The following is a 20,637-nucleotide window of genomic DNA, read 5'->3' on the forward strand; positions in this document are numbered from 1 at the left end:
CATTGTATTGCTTGAAACAGTTTAATGTAGCTAAATAATATCAGAGTATATATACATAAGGAATAAATAAAGCTTGCAGAGACTATAACTTGTTGATTTTGAGACCTTGGCATGGTAATCTTAACATTTTGAACATAACACTAATACTGTGTAGTATAATACCAATTAGTAACAACTGAACAGTATACTAAACATAGTATTTTTGTACTGTGAACAGTCTGTAATAGGCAGGCTTGTGTGTGGTCTGGGTACGTTGTTTCTTGCTACTGTCTAAAGCGTGTCACATCAGAGATAAGCAATACCTGTGTTGCAGAGGGAAGATAACTGAGGTGCTGAACATCATCCTGTATTAGTAAGCAGTTCTTTCTAAAGATGGGTATGTTACTTGTAGAAGTAATTGATCAAAACTACAGTCACTGTATACAGAATACACATAAAACATAGCTCTAGGTGAGTTGCTGAGACTTTCAAATCTTGGGTCAATCATGCCTTAATTGCCTTGAAGATAACCCCAGAGAACCATGAAACAAAGCAGTTGTGTAAAGAGCATCCTTTTTGGAAAATACCTTTAAGATTTAAGAGTTTCTGTGTCAAGTGAAATCAAACATCCCAAGAACTAATTTAGTGTTTTTCACTGGAGCAATTTACACATTCATCAATTCAATTTTCTCATCTTAAACCTCTGTGGAAATTACTTTGTTAGCAAAAAAATACAATAATTAAACTGCTGTGATTGGACAGGCTTGAAAAAAAGAAAGGGCTTTTGTGTTGTGTGTGTGTCTCTATTTAGTGGTAGGTAGTTTAGTAGTGAAACAATGTACTTGGGTCACCAACACTGCCATTTGAAATATTTGAGTGTTATTAAACCAAATGTATATGCTAAAGCTGTAAAATATGGTATGTTTTTGTAAGAACAGAACTTGTGAAGAAGCAGGCACACATATATACATAAAGCAACAACGTTAAAGTGATGTTTTCTTGCTGGGAGGATGCTGAGAAGTGTGATCCAGCAATGCTTCCATACACTGTTGACTTGATATTTTAAATTTTATTTGCACATTTGAAAATACAAACAAAAATATTACTGAAACAGAATAAAGCTGAGGAACAGGACAGCACCTCTGGTAATCTAAAACATTCGGACGGTCTTACTGCCACTAATCACATGAAGTATAGTCCTGTTTTCAGCTTGTACACTGTAGTACATTAGGTTGAGTTGCACTAACTTCTGGGCCTGTGCACTTCACAAAGAAATGGCTGAAGCAGTGATCTGTGGTCAACATAACAAATAGAAAAATCACTGTGGGTATTCTCAACGTGAAAATGTCTTGCAGGAAATTTATCTTCAAATAGCAGTCAAAGGACCAGGATGTGGTATGCAGTTGTTCCTCATGTGACTGAACACAGGTGCTGTTATAGATGGAAGTTACAGATGAACCATACCTGCTTTGGTTGCTTTTGTTAAATATGAGTCCTCCTCCAATAAAAGTGATGTGAGGTTGAATATAGTGAATACCATCTCTTGCTAGGTGCTCTTAAAGTGCATCTTTTTAGACTTTCTTTTTTTAATACCCGATCCACATGCTTTGGAATCTTGAAAAATTATTTTTAAAGTCTTCGTTTTAGCAATTTGGTTTGATTAAGAAACTCTTACAATGTGTTTCAGTTTTGTTGAGTCTTTTGTGTTGTTTTGGCTGTCAATTAGAACCAGGGAGGTACGCTGGTGATTCTCTACTATTTCAGCAACACTGTCAAAGCGCTGGATAGAGAAAAAATAAAAACAAAAAACCAAGTAGTTTAGGTTTCCTTTAATACTCTAATATTAGCTGTAATTGTTGCATCATATCTTCTCTTTGCTTCTCCCACGATTGCAGAGGGTGGGGCTATGACTGTTACCAAGCGAGATGCTCTGCCTTTCACTAAGAGCACTGATGCTGCTTTAAGTCCTGATTCTATTTATAAGTGCTAAATTTGGACAATGGAACATACTGTGGCCAGTAGCTATCTCATCTCACTCTTTCTGTTTGTGATTGCAACCTGCACAAACTGGTTGATGGCATATTAAACTGACAGGACTTTCATTTTACCATAATATTTTAGCTATACAGCTTTAATGTTGCATTTTCTTTTGGTTCTTGGTCAAATACAGGTTTTGAACTGCATCTCTTTTTCTCCTGAGGTAATTTCTGACCCTTTGTTGAAGGCCAGATAACCTCCGGGCTCTCACTTGTGCTGTGACCTCAAAACCACTGCTTGGGAGGGACATAGTTAGGCCTACTCTGTACAGTGATAACAGTTTTTATTGGTATTTGGGTTCCAAATTTCTGTTTTGTTCTGAAAGTGGTGTATAATATCCAGTGATTTTTACACTCTGGAATTGGAGTTTAACATTTTCTTTATATGAAAATAAGATTAAAAGTAAAGAAACTTAGAGTCCTAGGGAGAAATGAATAGAGGATTATAAACAGCTGGAGAAGCTGCAGCTCTGATCTTGGTAACTTTTCAAAACTGTCAAAACTTGATCTGTGATTTTAATTACAGTATGCAGGAGCTGTTACATTCGTTTCTGTAGCTTGGTAGATCAGTCATTATATAGGGTACACTTTTATCCTGAAACATGAAGAATCTTTTTTGTTCATAGAGCAATATATCTTAATCATTGCTTTTTAAAGGTATATAGCTGAAAACTGTCAGGAAGAAAGCCCCACATCATCTCACCTCTTCACCACTTTTTTCTCTGCCCAGTGCATATTGCTTTGTAGATTCTATAAATCGTATAGGAATGTTGTATACTCTTCTGTTGTAAAACACAACCAGTGTGTATGGTTGTCGCGAATCCTGTCCAGAACTCTTTCTTATTAAAAACGATCCATCCTAAAGAGAGAAGAGAAGTAAGTGTATTCAGCTTATTTTCCCCAACAACTTAGTTAATTTTAATGTTAACAGTTAGTTAATATTTTAATCTGTATTATCATTTAACCCTTTTCTCCTATTAGAAGAACTGCTCAGCAGGTAAGGAGAAGTTATATGTATTCCTGGCTAAAAGTAGTTTACAAAGCTGCCATATAAGTCACATTTGCTGTTGCCTGTTCTCTCTCAACTAGAGAAAGAAGAAATAAAACACAGGGTGGCAGCAGTCTGTTGGGGCCCACTGATCATTAGGAAATGAAGTTACTAGTAGTTGCAGTAGGTAGGCAAGAAAGCAGTGAGAGATGGAGATAGTGTTTCTCTAGAGCTGTAAAAACCACTCTGATACGTGCTCACTGCTAAACCCCAGTACTCTGCCCCTTTATCCTGCTTTGTGGAGTTTGGCAAGAGTGAAAATGTACCTGATGCTAAGGATACTGACTGGTAGACGTCACTATTCCTTTCTGTGACATTAGCTTTTCACAGAATCATAGAGTGGTTTGGGTTGGAAGGGACCTTAAAGATCATCAAGATCTAATCCCCCTGCATCGGCAGGGACACCTCTCACTAGATGAGGCTGCACAAGGCCTCAGTCATCCAACCTAGCCTTAAACACTTCCAGAGAAGGGGAACCTCTCTAGGCAACCTATTTCAGTATCTTACTACCTTCATGGTGAAGATTTTTTTCCTAATATCTAATCCAAATCTACCCTCTTTCAGTTTAAAACGATTACCCCTGTCACTTTCCTCTCAGGTGAAAAGCCCCACCCCAGCTTTCCTGTAGGCCTCCTTCATGTATTGGGAGGCCACGGTAAGGTCTGCCTGGAGCCTCCTCCTCTCCAGACTGAACAGTTCCAGCTCGTTCAGACTGTTTTAATAGCAGAGGTACTCCAACCCTCTGATCATCTTTGTGGCTCTTCTCTGGACCCTCTCCAATTATATCTTTCCTGTGTTGGGAGCTCCAAAGCTGTATGCAATATTCCAGGTGTGGTCTCAGAAGAGCAGAGGGGTAGAATCACCTCCCTGGCCCTGCTGGCCATGTTTCTATTGATGCAGCCCAGGATGTGGTTTGCCTTACGGCCTGCAAGCACAAACTGGTGGCTCATGTCGAGCTTCTCATCTACTACCACCCCCAAATCCTTATACTTGGGGGGTCCTTCTCCTCATGGAAAATTTTGTATTGTGTACACAGAATAGTTGGAGAACTCAAATTCTCCAAATACCTAAATGTATAGTACTGCTGTTTCAAAATACATAGCAGCATCAGCATTTCCAAATAGCAGCTGTTACTACATGAGCCATTGGACAGTGGTGGAGATCATTGAGAAGTCATGGGGCTTTTCCTTCTATTTTTGTGACCACAGGTGAGCTATCAGGTCTTCCTCAGCTCTATAGCCTGTCATGGCTTTCTCTGCAGTGCAGCAGTCTTTGAGTTACACTAATGTAAGTGAAATAAATAATAAATAAGTCATTTCACCACAGTAATTTAATATTTGACAGTATTTGTATGGTACAGTCTTCTGATCTGTTCAGAATACCACTGGTGTTCTTAACCAGAAATTTTCTGTCTTTTTTTTTTTTTTTTTTTTTTTTTTCCAGTTTGAAAGTTTTTCTGTTTTTTGTTTTGCTTTTTTATAAAGAGATATTCTTTAAAAGTGACCCACCTTGTTTGATCGGTACAATGCATCTTCTGCCATTTTCCTATCACAGATAGCAGCATACCATGCTTTACTATGAACACCAGCATCCTAGAAAGAAACAGTGTTTAACATATAAAATAAGAAAGAATATGTCATGTAGGGGAGTGGCTACGAAATAATGACAGCTGTGAAGAACAGAAATGCAGAACACTTTAGAAAATTCTCTGACAGCAGCTCACAGTTTTTGCTAGACTGAGGTAGGACAAAGAAACGTGTCTTGTAAAGTGTAACAGATGTGTGATAGAAGAGATAATAGAAGAGAGAAAGATACCCTGAGGAAAGCAGTCAGCTTCAGCTGGAGGATAGTTTTGTATTTTTAAAGTAGGAAGCTATACTAGTAGAATTTAAAGAGGATATCCAGGAAATGTTGAGAAATAAATTGACCATTAACAATTCAGTACTGCCCAGCTGTGGGCTGCCAATGAAATGCCCAGATTTGGTAGGCATCTAACTTTGGGAATGAAGTTTCACGTGTACTTAATGCTATTTGTGAACATGATCACAAGTGCCTTCATCTAGGTAATATGGAGATTGGGTAAGTGCATCTTTTGCTCTTTCTGTTTTTACTAAACAAGAATAAATGGATGGAGTCCTACAGAACAGAGGAATAATTAATGTCTCTTCCTCATCTAATACAGCAGTTCAGCTCCCAGTGCCTTCACCTGAGACATGGTCCTGTACCAGTTCTCTGATCGAGTCTGAATATATCCTTACATTTGAAACAGTGGAGAAGGATTACAACTGTGATAGAGTACGAGAACAACATATATTTTATAGTGATCTCCTGGGTGCCTCATTTCTGTGTGTTATTCCCTGTGAACACTTCACCAACATAATCCTTCTCTCCATTCTGTTAAATCCTTGGCAGTGTTCTGTACAGTAAATGAACAGTGGAAGACATGGGAGGAAGGACTTCATAGATGGGGGCATCAAGTGTAGCACTGAAGATACAAAGTACAAAGATTGTCACTGTAAAGACTGGTGGATTCTGTTTTAGAGGACAAAAGTACTTCATAGTAAAAGATGAGCTAGGAGAATGAGTCCAGTAAACCAATCTTTGTTCACGAGAACAAGGAACCAACTGCCCCAAGACCTTTCTTCTAGCACTATCTGTCGCATATAATCTGGAAGCAGATAGCTGCTGTTGGAGTTTGGATAGGGACCAAACAAATAATCTTGTGAGTATGAATCACGTCTGCAAGCACCTGTATTGGGGAGAATGCTACAGCAAATGATACCACTGTACATAATTGGTGGGGAAATAGCAGTAACAGTTAATTTACTTTTTTTTTTTAATGAATATTTTATTAAGCTCTGGTTTTGCCAATGGCTGTTTCATAAAAGCTGCAAATGTAACTACTACAAGCTGTTTATTTAGTGCCTGCTGAAAAGCAATTCTCATCATAAATATCCAATATGACATACTATTAAAATTTTTCCAGAATTTCTAGTCTTTATGTTCTTCACTGCAGTATTATTTTGTCATGTTAGGCTTTAGCACATTTAATGTTACCAGCTCTGAATAAGAGAGCCTTTGTTTGGCACTCCACAGAACTATTTTTACCTTGTTCGTGACTACTAGGCTAATAAGTATGGCTTCTTGCATTTTGTGTTCTCCCTTCAACTAACACAAAAGTAAGAGGAATAGCACTGAAATGAAAATAACTGCATTTTTTTAGATTATTCACAGCTTAATTTTGCAATGAAGCAGAGAAAAGATGTGGTTGTATAACTACAGCATTAGCTGTAACAAGGTCTGTTTAAAGGAAAAGAAAGGAGTGGGACTTGGAAGAGACACCACAGCATCCTTCTTGGTTCTTAAAACTTTCTTGACACCCCATAGAGCCATCTAAAACAATTAAGTCCATCACCATAAATTTCTTATGTTCTAAGCATTTTTTGTATGAAAGCCAATATTCAGATTATTTGGCCTAGAGAAAATCTTCACTGCTAAATGGGATGTGGATTACCTCCACAAAAGGAGTATTATTTTTATTTAGAAGGGGGTAAGGTTGCAAATTCTTCTTGAAATTAAACAAGAAGATTTCTGTAATATGAATTTAGCTAATGTTATACCTGGTCTGCAGTACTTGAACTAGATGAAATGCTGCTGTGCGGGGAAGTACCCAGAGAACAGTTTGCAGCTTCAGGCACTTCTAGAAAAGAGAAAGAACAACGTGTAATTTTCAACTTACATTTGATATGCTGTAAGAAATTGACTTGTTACAAAGACTTTAAAAGATCTGGGAAATATTTAAACTTCAGTATCGCTCAAAAAGCTGTCTACTGCAAAATAGATTGGCCTTATGAAGTACTTGGGACATTTGCCTGCTCACAAAGGAGCCTCGCTTATAAAGAAACGGTTTATTTAATAGTTTGGTTAACAACTTGGTTAATAGTTAGACTTAAAATGCAAGGAAAACCACCACAACTTCAGCGAGTCAATGTAGCAACAGACAAAGAAAATGCACACACAAAAGCACTCAGTCCAGTGTGAGGAGTAGCCATACAGGTGAGGAAGCAAGGAAAACAAAACATAGCTTGTATCATTTTTCAGTAATATAAATCAAACTGAGATGTTTGCATGTGTGTGCAAGCTAAACAGAAGCAGAACCAGTAGGAAAGATCATGAAGCTTAATTATAACTGTAATAACAAAACATAGTAGAAAGTAGCTGTTAGGGATGAAATACAGATGTCAAAGAGTTTAAGAAACTGGAAGGGAAATTGTTGTGTAGCATGATATAGAAATATGGGAAATAAGTATAGATATTTTCTGGTAAAACAATCTTGGTGAAAGTGTGCCTACTACAGGTACTTCTGGTCAGGTTTGGTGCAGATCAATATTGTACTAGAGAAGATTATTACAGTTGAATGTTACTTATTCTTTTACTATGTGAGGTTTTGTTTTCTGTTTGATTTACTGTGGGAAAAAACACTACTAGGATTGTTAGCACTCACCTGTTGGACACAATACTTTGCAGACTGCTTTATCAAATCTTCACTAACGTAATTCTGATTTAGGATTTTAGTTTCAGAAAGTAATAGGAATAATATAGCAGAGTTCATACAGTGACTCAGAATTAAAAAATAAACAAATAATTGGAGTAGAGACCTCAAAGACATCTCCTTGAAGCAGGTTTACACTTCTTTTGTAGAAAAGATGCAACTGTCTGGGAGCTGTATTTCAAGAACAGGGGAGACATTGTAAGGAATAGTTCCAGCTCTCAATAAATGAATAATCCCCTGAAGAAGGCCATTCAATATTAAGATTTTTTTTTTCTGTCAAATTTTGACTGACCAGCTGCAAAATCTACAGCTGAAAAGTATACTTAATGAATAAAGGAAGGATTGCCAGAAACCAGGCTGAACTAGACTTTACCAAAAGAAACAAAAGAGGCAATAAGAGATCCGTTAGCTGTGTAAAAAGGAAGAGGAAGTGGGGCTGTTTGCAGGAAGAACTGTATTGATTTGAAAGATAATTTAAGTACTAAACCATGAGTAGTTCTGGCACAGAAATGGAAATATACACAACCAAATTGGAAGCAAAACTTCATACAATTGAACTGGTGGACCCACACAATCTTTATCCCAGAAATTTAAAAACTGGTACATGAAATTGCAGGGTTGATAACAATTATTTTAAATTATTTTCAAGTCAGGGTGCTAACATATGACTAAAGAATACAAGATATAATTGCTATACTTAAAGTGGAAAAAGCAACCTGAGCAACTACAGGCCTTTTTGTCCAACTCCAGAGAACACAAAGCTCTAAAAGAGAATTTGAAGGAAAGAACATTAAGATTTGGAGGTAAATATACAACCAGCAAAAGAAAATCTGAAATTCACCCAAGTAGATAACATGTTGTAAGTCTTCCAAAGTTCTACAAAGGGGGAACATGGTGCTGTACTTACTATGGACTTCAGTAGCACATTTGATACAACGCCATATGGGAAATAAGTACATTTTATGAAGAAGGTAAGTTAGCACTAGGCTTGTATGGAAGGTTATGCTGAAGGGGCAATAGTGAAAGGGACCAGTTATATCTATATAGCACAGAATGAGAGAGTGTTGAAGTAAAATAACTTAGCATTTAGCACCAGATGACCTCAAAGAATAGTTATACTTTAGAGTTTAGTAAGACTTTATGGTACCAGTTGAAGTACATCTGCTGTGTGACAGGAGCAGACAAACTTGAATGCATTTGGCTATTACATGCATCAAACCACTGTGATACTTCCACAGCACAGGAGATGTAATAGCAACATAACTTACATCCAGCAAACATTTCCTGGAAACAGTGAGAAGTACTAATAAAAGCATATGCCTTTAAGGTACTCCACACACAGGTTTCTAGGTACAACTCTCATCATCCATTTACAGTGTGAAAGATAAGTTTTTGAACTAAAATATGTGCAGAAAAGGGCTTGTAGGAAGGCCAGACTCATGTCTGCTAATAAGAGACTGGAAAAATATTAGATCTAATTTACACTTCTGTAATATAAGAGTCCTTATACATACTACCTAATTTATTTTTAGCTCTGAGATGAAATGAAGCACCCCTTTGAAAGTATCACTTACATAAAAGCTTTAGCAATTGCCATTATAGGAATACCTTCTCCCCACCCCATAGAGAAAGAATAAATTGCTTGATGCAATAAGGATCTTTCTGGCTTCTTGGCAACAGAAACTTGGAACAGCTCTGAAAAGTCATATTAAAGTCATATTCTTCTCCTGTGGTGAAGAAGATTGATAGAATCTTATGATGGGAACTGACCCAAACTGCCTTTGGTAGAAATTTTCAGGAGTCACAAGTTGGAATGAAGCACCCGATTTCCATTGCTTCATACAATAACCCTGACATACATCCATAATTTTACTAGTTGAGCTAAGCTCCTGGATTCTTAAAGTCCTCTATGTATACATCACAGACATAAGTGTTAATTCTGAACTAATGAACGTGCATGGCATTTTGAAATAATCCTAATTCAAAGATTAATTTGAAATTACAATCACATTTTAATTAAAAATCTAAATGATACTTACTTGGCAGAATTGAGGACTTGTGGAGAAAAGGCCTGAAATAAATATTAAGAGATTACAGAAAGATCTAAGGAAATGTATCCACTTCTGAAAATATTAAAATTGTTTATTTGAACCATGCAGTGGTAGCATGTGTTCCATCTCGCACATCTGTCCATTGAGAAATAAGGGCCAGATACAAGTATTTAAGAAAAATCTTATCCCACTAGTACTGACCCATTAGGAATTTAAACACCTGGTTTAAATCTCCATCACCTTATTAGATATTATATCCTCTGATATTTCCTGTTGGTGTTCAGAGTACTTGGATGCATTTGCCAAGAGAAGCCTGTGCTCCCCTTAGAACTTCTCACAGCTATGTTCAGAGTGCAGAGCAGAAGGAGCTGCTGCATTGAAATATTCAAAAGATGATGAAAAGGGATTTTACTTTTGGGCATCACTTGGAAGGGGTGGAAGTGGAAGCTCTTGATTGGAACTTCGTCGCCGTTCTGCTGCTGTAGGTTTTTCTGTAGTTTGGGAAAACAAATAGTAGAATCAAGATTTCTTCAGAAATATATTGGCCCAGATACGAAAGTCCCAGAAGCTGAAGGAGGGTCTCTTTCAGTCATGTCACTTACCATTTTTTTCCTTAAGTAGCAACTTGCCATCCAGCTGCTATATTTATTGACTATCGGCAGACCACCAACTTCCTAAGCAAACAGCTGCCTGGGGAGCGCCCGCAGGAGCTCAGAGAGAGCAGTGGGACAGGGCTTAGGGCGCTGGGGCAGAGCTCAGCACCAGAGGTGCGGTGCCTCCTCCCTGCTCTCCGCGGCTGCTGCGGAGTTTCCCGGGCAGGAGCCGCCTCCTTGCGCAGAGCCGATCGGCTCTTTGTGCCTGTGGGCCGGACCGGCTCTGCCTGGAGTTGGCTCCGTTCGAGGTGGTTGCCGAGCTAAGAATGGTGCGCTGGTGCTTTGCTTCCCTTCCCCCTGCTCTGCTTTGGGCAGTAGATGGCACGTTGCTGATCCTTTAGTTCCTACGTTACCCTGCCAGCAACCTCAAGAGTTTTACTGTGGCTGCTTGTAGAGAACAATGATACTCAGTGCAACTAAGGCTGGCCAGATCCTGTTTGAAACTGCTAAAACCAACAACCTCCCCTAGCTTCCCCCACCATGAAACCCTAGAAGAAATTCAATGTGGTGGCATTTGTTTCATGTCTTTAATAAAAAGAAAATTAGAATTCTGAAAAATGTCAACTTTTTCACAGTAGTAGAGATAAGTTACCTTCATTTGCAGTTAAAGTCTCTCTGGAAGGTAAACATGGTTTCTGCATTAAACAAAAGGAAACCAAATGTAAAATGGCATGTCATCAGGACAGCAAATAATCTTTAGACATTTTGTGAACTAGTTTACATTTAGAAGTGATAGCACCCTGGAGAGATTAGGAGGTAGGGATGTGGCCATTTTGTGAAAAGCCTTTAGTTCTATGATCTTGAAGCTTAGGATTTTGCAAAGTAGATTTGGAAAGGATCCCAGTTTATGCATATAAATAGATGATGTAAGGTTTTTATTTTTTTCCCCTTTAACTCCTATCAGCAAGTTATGGTGTAAAAAATGGTTCACTCTTATCTCAAGTACAAAAATGAAGCATTCATTCCAAATACTTGCAAATCAAAATTTAAGTATTTTCATCTTTGTCAAACAATGTTCACATTCTGAACACATTCTTTTTTACTGGAAGTTAAACTGAGTACAGCTCACAGTAAAAACTCACCCAACCTTCCTGTTCCAATTTTTTTAAAAAGTTTTCTTTTATTTTGGAACAATGATAGCAATTTGTCAGTTTCAAAACATTTTCAAATAATTTTTTTCAAAATTTAAACCAGTTCTCTCATTTTCTCACACAAGAAGTTTTTTGGTATTATTCAAATAATGAAATACTTACTCAAAAACCGCTGACGAATTCTGGTAAAATCTTTCATCCTTTGTGAGCTATGACTGTTACAAGAAAGCCATGGACTCTTACAATAAAACAATGTTCCCTATATGCAGCCCTGTATATTTCAGGGAATACTTCTGAATTGCCTGTGTTCCCATTTATTTCTCATTTCATTCACTTTGTGCACTGTGTTTATTGTTACATCCTAGAGTATTGAATCCAAACATCCCTTTAATCAAAATATTTTTCTACTTGAGCCTTTTTAGTGCTGCTTAGGAAATATTTGGGTGCAGTAAACTTTCTTCATATCTCTCTTTCCCCTATTCTTTTTCTGAACTTATACCTAAATTCATGTTAAAATTGATTTTTACGATAAATTAAAAAACACCTGTAAAATTACAATTCGATCGTGCAATTACAATTCAACTTACTGGTGAATTCACTGCATTAGAAGTTTTCTTTCTGTAGGGTGGAGGAAAGAGATTAAAAAAAACGTATGGTTACTTTGAAGATACACGAATTCATTTAGCAACTAAGCATAGGGTTCATTGACTCCCAAGATACTTCTGGCCAAGATAGGATGCATCTCCTTATCAGTTAGGATCAGATGCAGTGTGGGTACTCAGGAAAGGTACTCTGATATGCAATGAAGCTACCCTTCGACAAATGGTTAAAATGACAATGTGGGTGGGGCAGATGAGTTTTGATGAAAACAACAACTTTCCTCATTTGTAGGCATTTATGTCCTACTGCTGTGGTATGTGACTAAATCAAGCATCTGCTATCAGTGGCAGGCAGTGGCAATGGTATGCAAGTATTTCCTCCATAAGTAATGAAAGAATAGCTTGCCTTTACCTAGTCAGGATATCTTCCAGGAATAGCAATTTAAAAATATTCCTGAATTCTGATTGCCATGCTGAAGGGTAGGAGTTAGCTTCTAATACACCTAGTGATCCCTGTAGAAGTGGCTTTATTATGGGTTTTTTTACTCACAGGCCCCTTGGTAATGGAGATGGAGCTACTCCAGCAGAAAATCTGGTTCCTTGTGTGTTGTTGAAGCTGTGATCTAAAGACACAAATGACATATTTAGTATGCATTATTAGAGGTATCTAATGTAAGGGTTTTCCTCACTGCCATTTCTGTATTAGTTTAATAGAAGTACAGAATATCTATTAGGTTAATTTTTGTATTGGTGTGTTTTCCCTCTGATTATACTAGAAAACAGTTCAGCAGTATTTCTTGCTTACTGCTGGCTGCTACAGATAAAATTTACACTGACACCCTTCACTAAATGCTATATTACAGTCACCAGTGACATGCTGACAGCAGATGCTGCTCATGTTCCCATGTTTTCAGTACAGAATACTTACTTTCATTATTACTGCTTGCATCATGGTCCTGTAATGGAAAAATATATTAGATTTCATAGAAGCAATTAAAAAATGAATTATTATTAAATGGTAAGTGCATAAATAAATAATCTGGTTTTGGAATGTATCCAGTCACTGCATGGAGAGGTATAATTCATCATCCAGCAGTTGAGGGATCAAGATGTGGAGGAATTCTTCTCCGAGTCAGCCCAGGCCTTTGAGAGGAACAAGGTTTACAGTTCTGTTAACATGATCCGTGCTGGTCAGTGTTAAAATGGGCTGAATGGTAACAGTTAACAGATGTATCAGTTATTGCTTTGATTTGTTAGTTGCAGGGATGGGAGGGCACAGCAAGGCTCTGGACAAACATGCTCATGGCCCTGTTCTTTAAAACTGTACAGGCTGGCTGCTCACACAACAAGCAAAGACCAGAAAATTTGGAGTACACTGGGTAATTCTTTTCCAGGCTGACTCTTGTGCCAAACTAGATAACTGTAAGTTCCCAAGAGATAAACACACCCATTGCACAGATGAGCATTTGTTTGGGAGCACCATCCCCCATGCTGTAAATATAGTGTTGGCCCCAGCAAAACTATTGTCTCTCTTGATTCTCTGCAAAGCTAGGACAATATCTTAGAGGTAAGTTCTGAGAATAAATTAATGGAGAGGGTTGAGCTGCATCATGGCTCTTGTGTATGCTCTGAAGCAGGAATATCCTTGCTAGTGCTGTTCAGAGAGGGGAATTTCTTTCCAGCATTCTGCATTCAGAAGGATTTCTTATATTGGTAAGCAAAAAAACATTTCATAAAAGAGAAAGCCTGAGCTAAGCAACACTCAGGAATTTTTCAGCATCTTGCAGGATATAGATCTAAACTGGAAGAATGTTGTGATAAGGTGAAGGGGAACTAAAATGCTGCTTCTATTGTATGCAGAGATGTCCATATTACCCCACTCAACCTCCACCCCCAATAGTTGATATAACTAGAAATTTAAAGATTGAAAGTAAGACTAAGGTGTTTATATACCACTTGCATTACATTATCATAACAATTAATGCTGTGGTATGACCCCAGATTCCTAAATTTAAGCATCTGATTTATCTAGATATTTATTCTTAGACTGATAATTTTTAAGGACACTGCAAAGCACTAAGCTGGGACAGTTTGATGCACATATATTTGGCTCATGTTGATGCAGTTACTGTAACTCTGTTTCTTGGTAGTTTGCTGCTCACACCCCCCCTTTTCTTGCACTGCACTATTGTTAGTAGAGCTATGGTGCAGAACAAATTACAGAACTCATCTGTCTGAAAAATCCTCTTTTATTGCTTTTGCCCACTTGCTGCTGTTAGAAACGTTTCCAGAGAACTTTTGTTCTAGCACAGTGGAAGGGACAAACTGGAGACAAGAATAGATGAGGAAGAATGACTTAAACACAGCCTAGGAACCCAAGACTTGGAATGACTGCATTTTCTAAGTGCTACTAGTTACTCAGACTACCCAGTCTGACATTTCAGGATTCAGTTTTCAGAAAGTATAAACCATTCATCATCTGAAAGGAATGATGCTCAAGAAACATTCTTCAGATTGGGCAAAATCATCCATTGCTACTGAAACTGAGGTTCCTGGTATTTTTTTAGTACAAGAAATGATTTCGTGGACCGATATATCTCTCAAACTTCAAAGTTTTTCTTGAATCAATACAGATGTTCAATATGTATCTTTCATTCAAAGGACTAGTAGCTACAATTACAATATCAGGTCAATCTGACACTCAGAGTAATCTGTTTCTGTTTTTTAATCCAGATAATAAAAAACATCCATCCACCTCCATGAATATACCTAAACACATGATAGCCTAAGCTTAACACCTTCTTTTATGGTAGCACATGAATTACTCACTGTTTTTGGATGAAGGCGATTTCTGGGAAGAGGCAAAATATATCTAGAAAATATACACAATAAAATAAGTAGGATGTACATATTTAACTGCTTGGCTTAGATATGTGTTTCAAGATCTAGAGAGGTGGCAGTAAAAAGATTTAATTGGAGCTATGCATGGCTGCAGTGCTTGTGGTGATGCTGTACCCTTAGTGCAGAGGAGTTCTACTCTAGATAAACCTGTCTTGGACCTTGAGTCCCACAACTCTGCACAAAACCTCACCAAACCCTGTAACACAGACCATGTTGTGGATGCTACCTGCTCTTCTTTGGGCATGTGGCTTATTTTGTAAAGAGATGTTCTAGAGATGACATAAGTGTTACAAAGCAGAATCCCACCCTTCTAGTGACACAGGAGTGAAATAAGCTGCACACTCGAGTTTTCTTTGACTTTATTCCTCCAGAGTAATATCTCATTTGCAAAGGTGCAGAGAAAGGTAATAGGATTTTAAACTGGCTTGCAGAGATGTTTTATCCCTTCACTGGATCCCTGAAGGGATATTCAGAAAAACAGTACACATTTGGCAAACTAGCTTGAATAAAGAAGTTCACAAAGAAACCAGAATTTTCAGTTTTGTAGTGTCCCACAGTTCCTAGCTATTTGTATGTCCTGACAACTGCTTATTGCCTGAGGGCTACACAGAGAGTGGAAATTTTTCTCTCTACTATTTGTTACTGATATAAGCTTCTGTTGACCCACCTGGAAGTATCTAGCTTAGGTGACTCTCTAGTCATGCTTTGCACGTGGGAGTGCTCTGTGTTCTGAGCAGGCATAGATGGAAGTGGCTTTGTGAACCTGGTAATAAAGACGTGAATTAAGAAAGAAATATTGTATTTGACAACAGCGAGTACTAAGACAGCCTCTCTTTTCCCCCATTGCCTCATAATTCAAAAAAATACCCTTAAGAGGTATTTCTTTTTAATATATGTTGGGTTATTGAAAGTAACAGAACTGGATGCCAGCTTTTGTGGGAAAAATCTAAAGTGAGAGAATTACTATAGATATATTTTTTAGAAAGAGAATTATTAAACATATATAGTACGTAGATAAGAAAATATATTAATAATGCACACATATTCATGTGGATGGATTACCTGGCAACCAGTGGTGGTGATGGTTTTTCCTGTAAGAGAAAGGACACTGATTTATTTGGTCATGTTTTGATTTATTTAAATATTCTTGTATGATCCGTTTTTATGTCATCACAGCAATAACTTATTTTTGGTATAATTTTCTATTAGAATGCTACCCAGAGATTTGCACCACAGTGGGAGAGGCAAGAAGTCACCACCAGCAAATCCATGAAGCCCTGAGCACACTGCATTGGCTGTATGTCATGTCAGGTCAGTACCAGTCGTTGAGAAGAAAATTACTATGTCAGTGCTGGCACTGCTCCTTTGCTGCAATTCTGCTTCTAGAAAGCATTCCCTTGAGACCACTATCACACAGGACCAGGAAATCTCAGCTTCTTCCAATTTAGTCTGTTCTGCAGACCTTTTGAATTGGTTTGCCAGCTCTTCTGTGAATGAAGTGTCAGAAAGCTTTACGTGCAGAGATTCCCATTTTTTCCCTTTGAAAGACTGATAATCTTTTCTTACAATCACCCTTATTCTCTGCCCAAGGGTGATGTCAGTCAAACTATAGAAAGGTCTTACCTCTTCTTCAGGAACCTCATAGACTTCTGTAGGACAAGACGGGAAAAAAAAAAACCATGTTCTTTGGTTATCAAAAACACACCACATGTTACCAGAAATACAGATCAGAATTATCAATTGTATTTCTGCCTCTGGCAAAATAACTAACTTGCTCAGAGCTTGATTCTGCCTCCAAAACCCTGGGGCAGCTACACCCCATATCTTCTAGTGAGAACAGGAAAAGTCCCAGGAAGCCAGAGTTAATGAACCTTTCCCTCACCCTATGTTTTAATTTTTTTCCTTTTTCCCTCCAAAGATGAATGCTGGTGTTGTGCAAACCTGGGACAGTTTGTAAAAGATGTGCTATCATACCTGTAGCCTTCCCTTGACACTCAGAGAGGAAGAGATCAGGGGAACCATAAATACAGGCTCACTCATTTGAGTCGCCAATGTCCATCCCTGAGCTCTGTCCCATAAGCATATTCGAATAAAGCATACTAAGAGCCAAACCGATGCCCAGTTTCTACAATGAAAACTGGATTACATCTCAACAAATTTTGTGACATCTTTCATTGCTTTTATTGTGTTGAAGAACCTCCAAGTTCCCACCAGGGGGAGACGTTTTCCTTTTTTTAGCACTGTCTGTCAGGAGCTGGTTGCTGATTGACACTGATTTACAGATAGACTAAGTCTGAAACTGGCATTTTAAGTGTCTGAAAAGGAACTCAAAAATAACTCACAAAAAAAAACACCTTAAAAAAAAAAAGTAACTCACAAAAAAACCCTTTTGTAGTTTACGTCTTGAAAGCTAAACACATTGCTAATGAATATGCAACGACTTTTAAAGAACTGTGTGATCAATCTGTAAATGTTACATTGCAAGCAATTAATGACATGACAAGGATGCAAAACGACCAGCTGTGCTTAGCACAGCTAAGCAAGATTAAGTAGGTATATCTGCACTTAAAAATGCAAATACGATTCGTCTTATTTGCCTCTGCTTTAGTGGGGTTTTTTTGTTGGTTTTTTGTTTTGTTTTCCCCCCCTCAAATAAATTGCTCTTTAGAGAACTTAAATGAGAACCTTGTTACCACAGTGCATGCAAAACATCAGCCAAACAGAATTTCTGTAAGGTTGAATCTTGATGTGGTTTTAAAGTATTGAGTCTTGATTCCTATAGTGAAATGGGATTACTATCATACCAAGTCTTATAATTGTTGCTGCTTTAGTGATGCATTTGCATTCCTCTGCTAGAGCAAAAAACTAAAAATTGGTTGACAGTATATGCATTAATTGTAGTGTTATTCATGTTTAAGCAGATTTATTATTCAAGTTAGGCAAAACTGTTACAAGACAAAAAACCCTAAAGGCAAATATATTTTTGTTTTACTCAAGTACGTCCCATGGTTTGTGTTGTAAGCACATCAAGTAATTTAATATTCCTCAGCCTTAGATTTAAAAGTGATATAAAATCTACATACCTTGCATATCAGAAGTTAGAGAAGGCTTTGGAGAATTAGGGAGGGCTGACTTGGTTGTCTTCATAAATCTGTTCACAGGAGCTAAAACCATATTTTACCCATTTACATATATGCATGTGTGTGTATATGCACACACACATATATATATCTACACACATACACACACATATGTATTAAAAATGTAACATTTATACAATAATATAAATATAAAGTAGGTCCAAGTGATAGCCTTTTTGTGTGACCTTGAATAAATTGGTGGAGGCAGAAGAAAGCAGTTCTCATTTTGAAAGGGAAACATTATTCAGTGTTCATGTCTGGCTGAATAGCTTTGATACTGTCAGTAATGTTACAGAGCAGAACTACATACTCTTCTCCATTTACTTTTCACCTTTGGACTGTAATACGTTCACTCTCCAGCTAAAAATAATTGAAACAGTGTAGTAAAAAAAAAAAAAAAGAATCAAAGTCTGTCTTTATTCACTGAAAATCTAAAGACTTGTTCTACTCCTGAGGCACTTCAACAAACACAGAATTTTAGTACTATGGCTCCCTTAGATGACAAGGGAGATCATGTATCATGAAAAGTTTCCTAGGTGTACAAGAGCTGGACTTTGAAGCAGTTGAGACGGAGGCAGGAATTAAACATGGTGTCCAATACAGTTAAAAATAATTTTCCTTGGCCTTGTCATCAGCCAAAGGAGCAAATTGCCTTTTTTGCAGGTTGCATTCTTTTTATCAACTGTGCCTCCATTCTTTGAACCTGAGAAAGACATTGATCCCTTTTTTTCCTTACTACTAACAAGTCAATAATTATTAACTTAAATGATTAAAACTCACATCTTGTAGGTAGTGACATGCTGCTTTCTGTGGGTTCGATATAGTTATCGTCGTCATTGTCTACTGGCACAATGTAATTATCCTATGAGAAATGCAGAACAAAAATCTACCAGTTAAACCTCCATCATAAACTGTTGGGATTGAAGACCCGTTAGCAGCTTTTAGTAGTTGTTATTTCCCAGTGACTGCTATTTCAGACATAATCATCATGTGTGGATGGGATTCTCCAAGACTGAAACCCCTTTCCCAAATCACTCCAGTTCCAGACTAAAGGATAAAAGCCCTCCCTTCCCTTTGGTCCTGGTTTGGTACCCTTTGAGGTTGCTTTTTTCTTGTTGCCTGCAGCTTGATGATGAGCATAAACTATCAACTATAGATGAACAGAGACTATTCTGTTGTCTAAAGAGGATTCTTGATACTTGAAGAAGGCAGGTAGCTGCCAGGAATCTGCATGGTACTGGCATGTGATGTACAAAAATTTTTTGTATCACAGATGCTATGAACGTGGCACAAAGGCTAAGAGACAAGGCCATGGCACTGCTGTGGAGTATATCTTATGATGAGTGCAGGGCCATAAGTCATTTAAACTGTCAAAACAAGTTTATCTAGAAACATTACCTCATCATCACTACACTCCTTTGGCTTTGGTGGTACTTTTGGTTTCACAGCAGCAGATGGCACAGGCAGGGATGGTTTCTTTGGCCTGGATGTGGCTGGACTGGGTACACATGGGAGAGGTTTGCTGATGGAATGAAGCTGCTGGTGATTGGTGCGATTGTCTTGTAACATGGAAGAAAACAGCAGTTTTAGTCTCTGGAGTGTCTTCTACCACTTATGCAAATGTTTGCGGTGGCTGCAGCTCAGATCAAAAGGCAGACCTGAGCATATGCTGGTCCTGATGTTGAGACTTGTGATATTGGTCCTATTTTATCAGTCAAGGTAGCAACCTAGTCTGCTGTATCAGGCTGCAGAAGGTGCTTTAAACACTGGCGGTTGTAGGAATAATTGTTTAACTCCTTGGGGGAAAGGTCGTGGCTGCACAGTATAGTCCATTAGTTAGGATGTCCTGTGCCAGGATGAACTTGGTGATAGGAAGTGAAAAAGAACATACCAGACGTGTGAGAAAAAAACCTCTAACAGCACAAAGGGCAGGACTAACACACAAGTTATGCCAGGTCCTCTGAGGTGCCATTTTAAAAATTCCTCCCCTTTTGAAAGACTATGACAGTGAAATGCTGATGAACTTCTATGAGTATAAAAGTGGCATGTTAGCACTTCGATCATTATCCTATCACCATTAAATCTTGTACCAGACAAAAATGAAAGCTGGCATCATGCCAACATTTCTTGTCTGCACAGCCCAAATCTTCATCTAACTGAAGCTAACTTTCATTCACTTCAGTACAATTTGCCTATGATTTAGAGGAATTAAAACAGGAAGAAAAAAATGCCTTTATGCTGGAGTAGTGTAAGTAAAATCTTGATCTTTTCCTGTTTTTCAGGGTATTTACTTTTCTTAGTACCAATCTTGAAGGACAATATTGAGTGAGCATTTGGACTGGCTTTGTCCTTTGTTTTACTACTTTTGGAATAATTATTTGAAATACAGAAAAGATTAAGAAGGGACCTGCCTAGTCTTACCTGCTTAATCTTAAATAGAAATTCCTGCATTAAATTATGCAGGTTTAATTTGGAGTTAGCGATATCTCCCAAAACTTTGAATTTTGCAGGTAGTAGGTATCTATCAAAGTCTCTAGGACACATGATATAAAAATTCTAAACATCGCTAGCAGCAATACTAACTTGT

General features: G+C 37.8%; 2 protein-coding genes across 5 annotated transcripts in view; one reads left to right on the plus strand and one right to left on the minus strand.

Annotated features, from left to right (window-relative positions):
* Nucleotides 1–20,637, plus strand: part of ZNF518A (zinc finger protein 518A) — a 56,583-nt gene that overhangs the window by 13,831 nt on the left and 22,115 nt on the right. Inside the window, exon 3 of the transcript XR_003987705.1 lies at nt 16,120–16,221. The gene's annotated coding sequence lies outside the window, so the exon portion shown is untranslated. The remainder of the gene's footprint in view (nt 1–16,119; nt 16,222–20,637) is intronic.
* The window catches only part of BLNK (B cell linker), a 44,614-nt gene continuing 24,994 nt past the window's right edge, over nt 1,018–20,637 (minus strand). The window contains exons 7-23 of one of the 4 annotated variants that reach the window (XM_008501995.2): nt 19,449–19,609; nt 18,831–18,912; nt 17,994–18,074; nt 16,534–16,559; nt 15,973–16,001; nt 15,578–15,673; nt 14,839–14,881; nt 12,938–12,965; nt 12,560–12,632; nt 11,998–12,028; nt 10,912–10,954; nt 10,079–10,157; nt 9,655–9,686; nt 6,684–6,763; nt 4,572–4,655; nt 2,719–2,874; nt 1,021–1,759 (exon numbers count right to left, since the gene is read on the minus strand). In XM_008501995.2, coding sequence (XP_008500217.2) covers nt 1,640–1,759; nt 2,719–2,874; nt 4,572–4,655; nt 6,684–6,763; nt 9,655–9,686; nt 10,079–10,157; nt 10,912–10,954; nt 11,998–12,028; nt 12,560–12,632; nt 12,938–12,965; nt 14,839–14,881; nt 15,578–15,673; nt 15,973–16,001; nt 16,534–16,559; nt 17,994–18,074; nt 18,831–18,912; nt 19,449–19,609 — 1,244 coding nt within the window. In that variant the 3' untranslated portion in view covers nt 1,021–1,639. Of the gene's footprint in view, nt 1,760–2,718; nt 2,875–4,571; nt 4,656–6,683; nt 6,764–9,654; nt 9,687–10,078; nt 10,158–10,911; nt 10,955–11,997; nt 12,029–12,559; nt 12,633–12,937; nt 12,966–14,838; nt 14,882–15,577; nt 15,674–15,972; nt 16,002–16,533; nt 16,560–17,993; nt 18,075–18,830; nt 18,913–19,448; nt 19,610–20,637 lie in introns of all 4 variants that reach the window. The other 3 variants (XM_030453068.1, XM_030453070.1, XM_030453069.1) reach the window with 3 other exon arrangements.

Source organism: Calypte anna, chromosome 6 (genome assembly GCF_003957555.1).
Source record: "Calypte anna isolate BGI_N300 chromosome 6, bCalAnn1_v1.p, whole genome shotgun sequence".
NCBI lineage: Eukaryota > Metazoa > Chordata > Aves > Apodiformes > Trochilidae > Calypte > Calypte anna.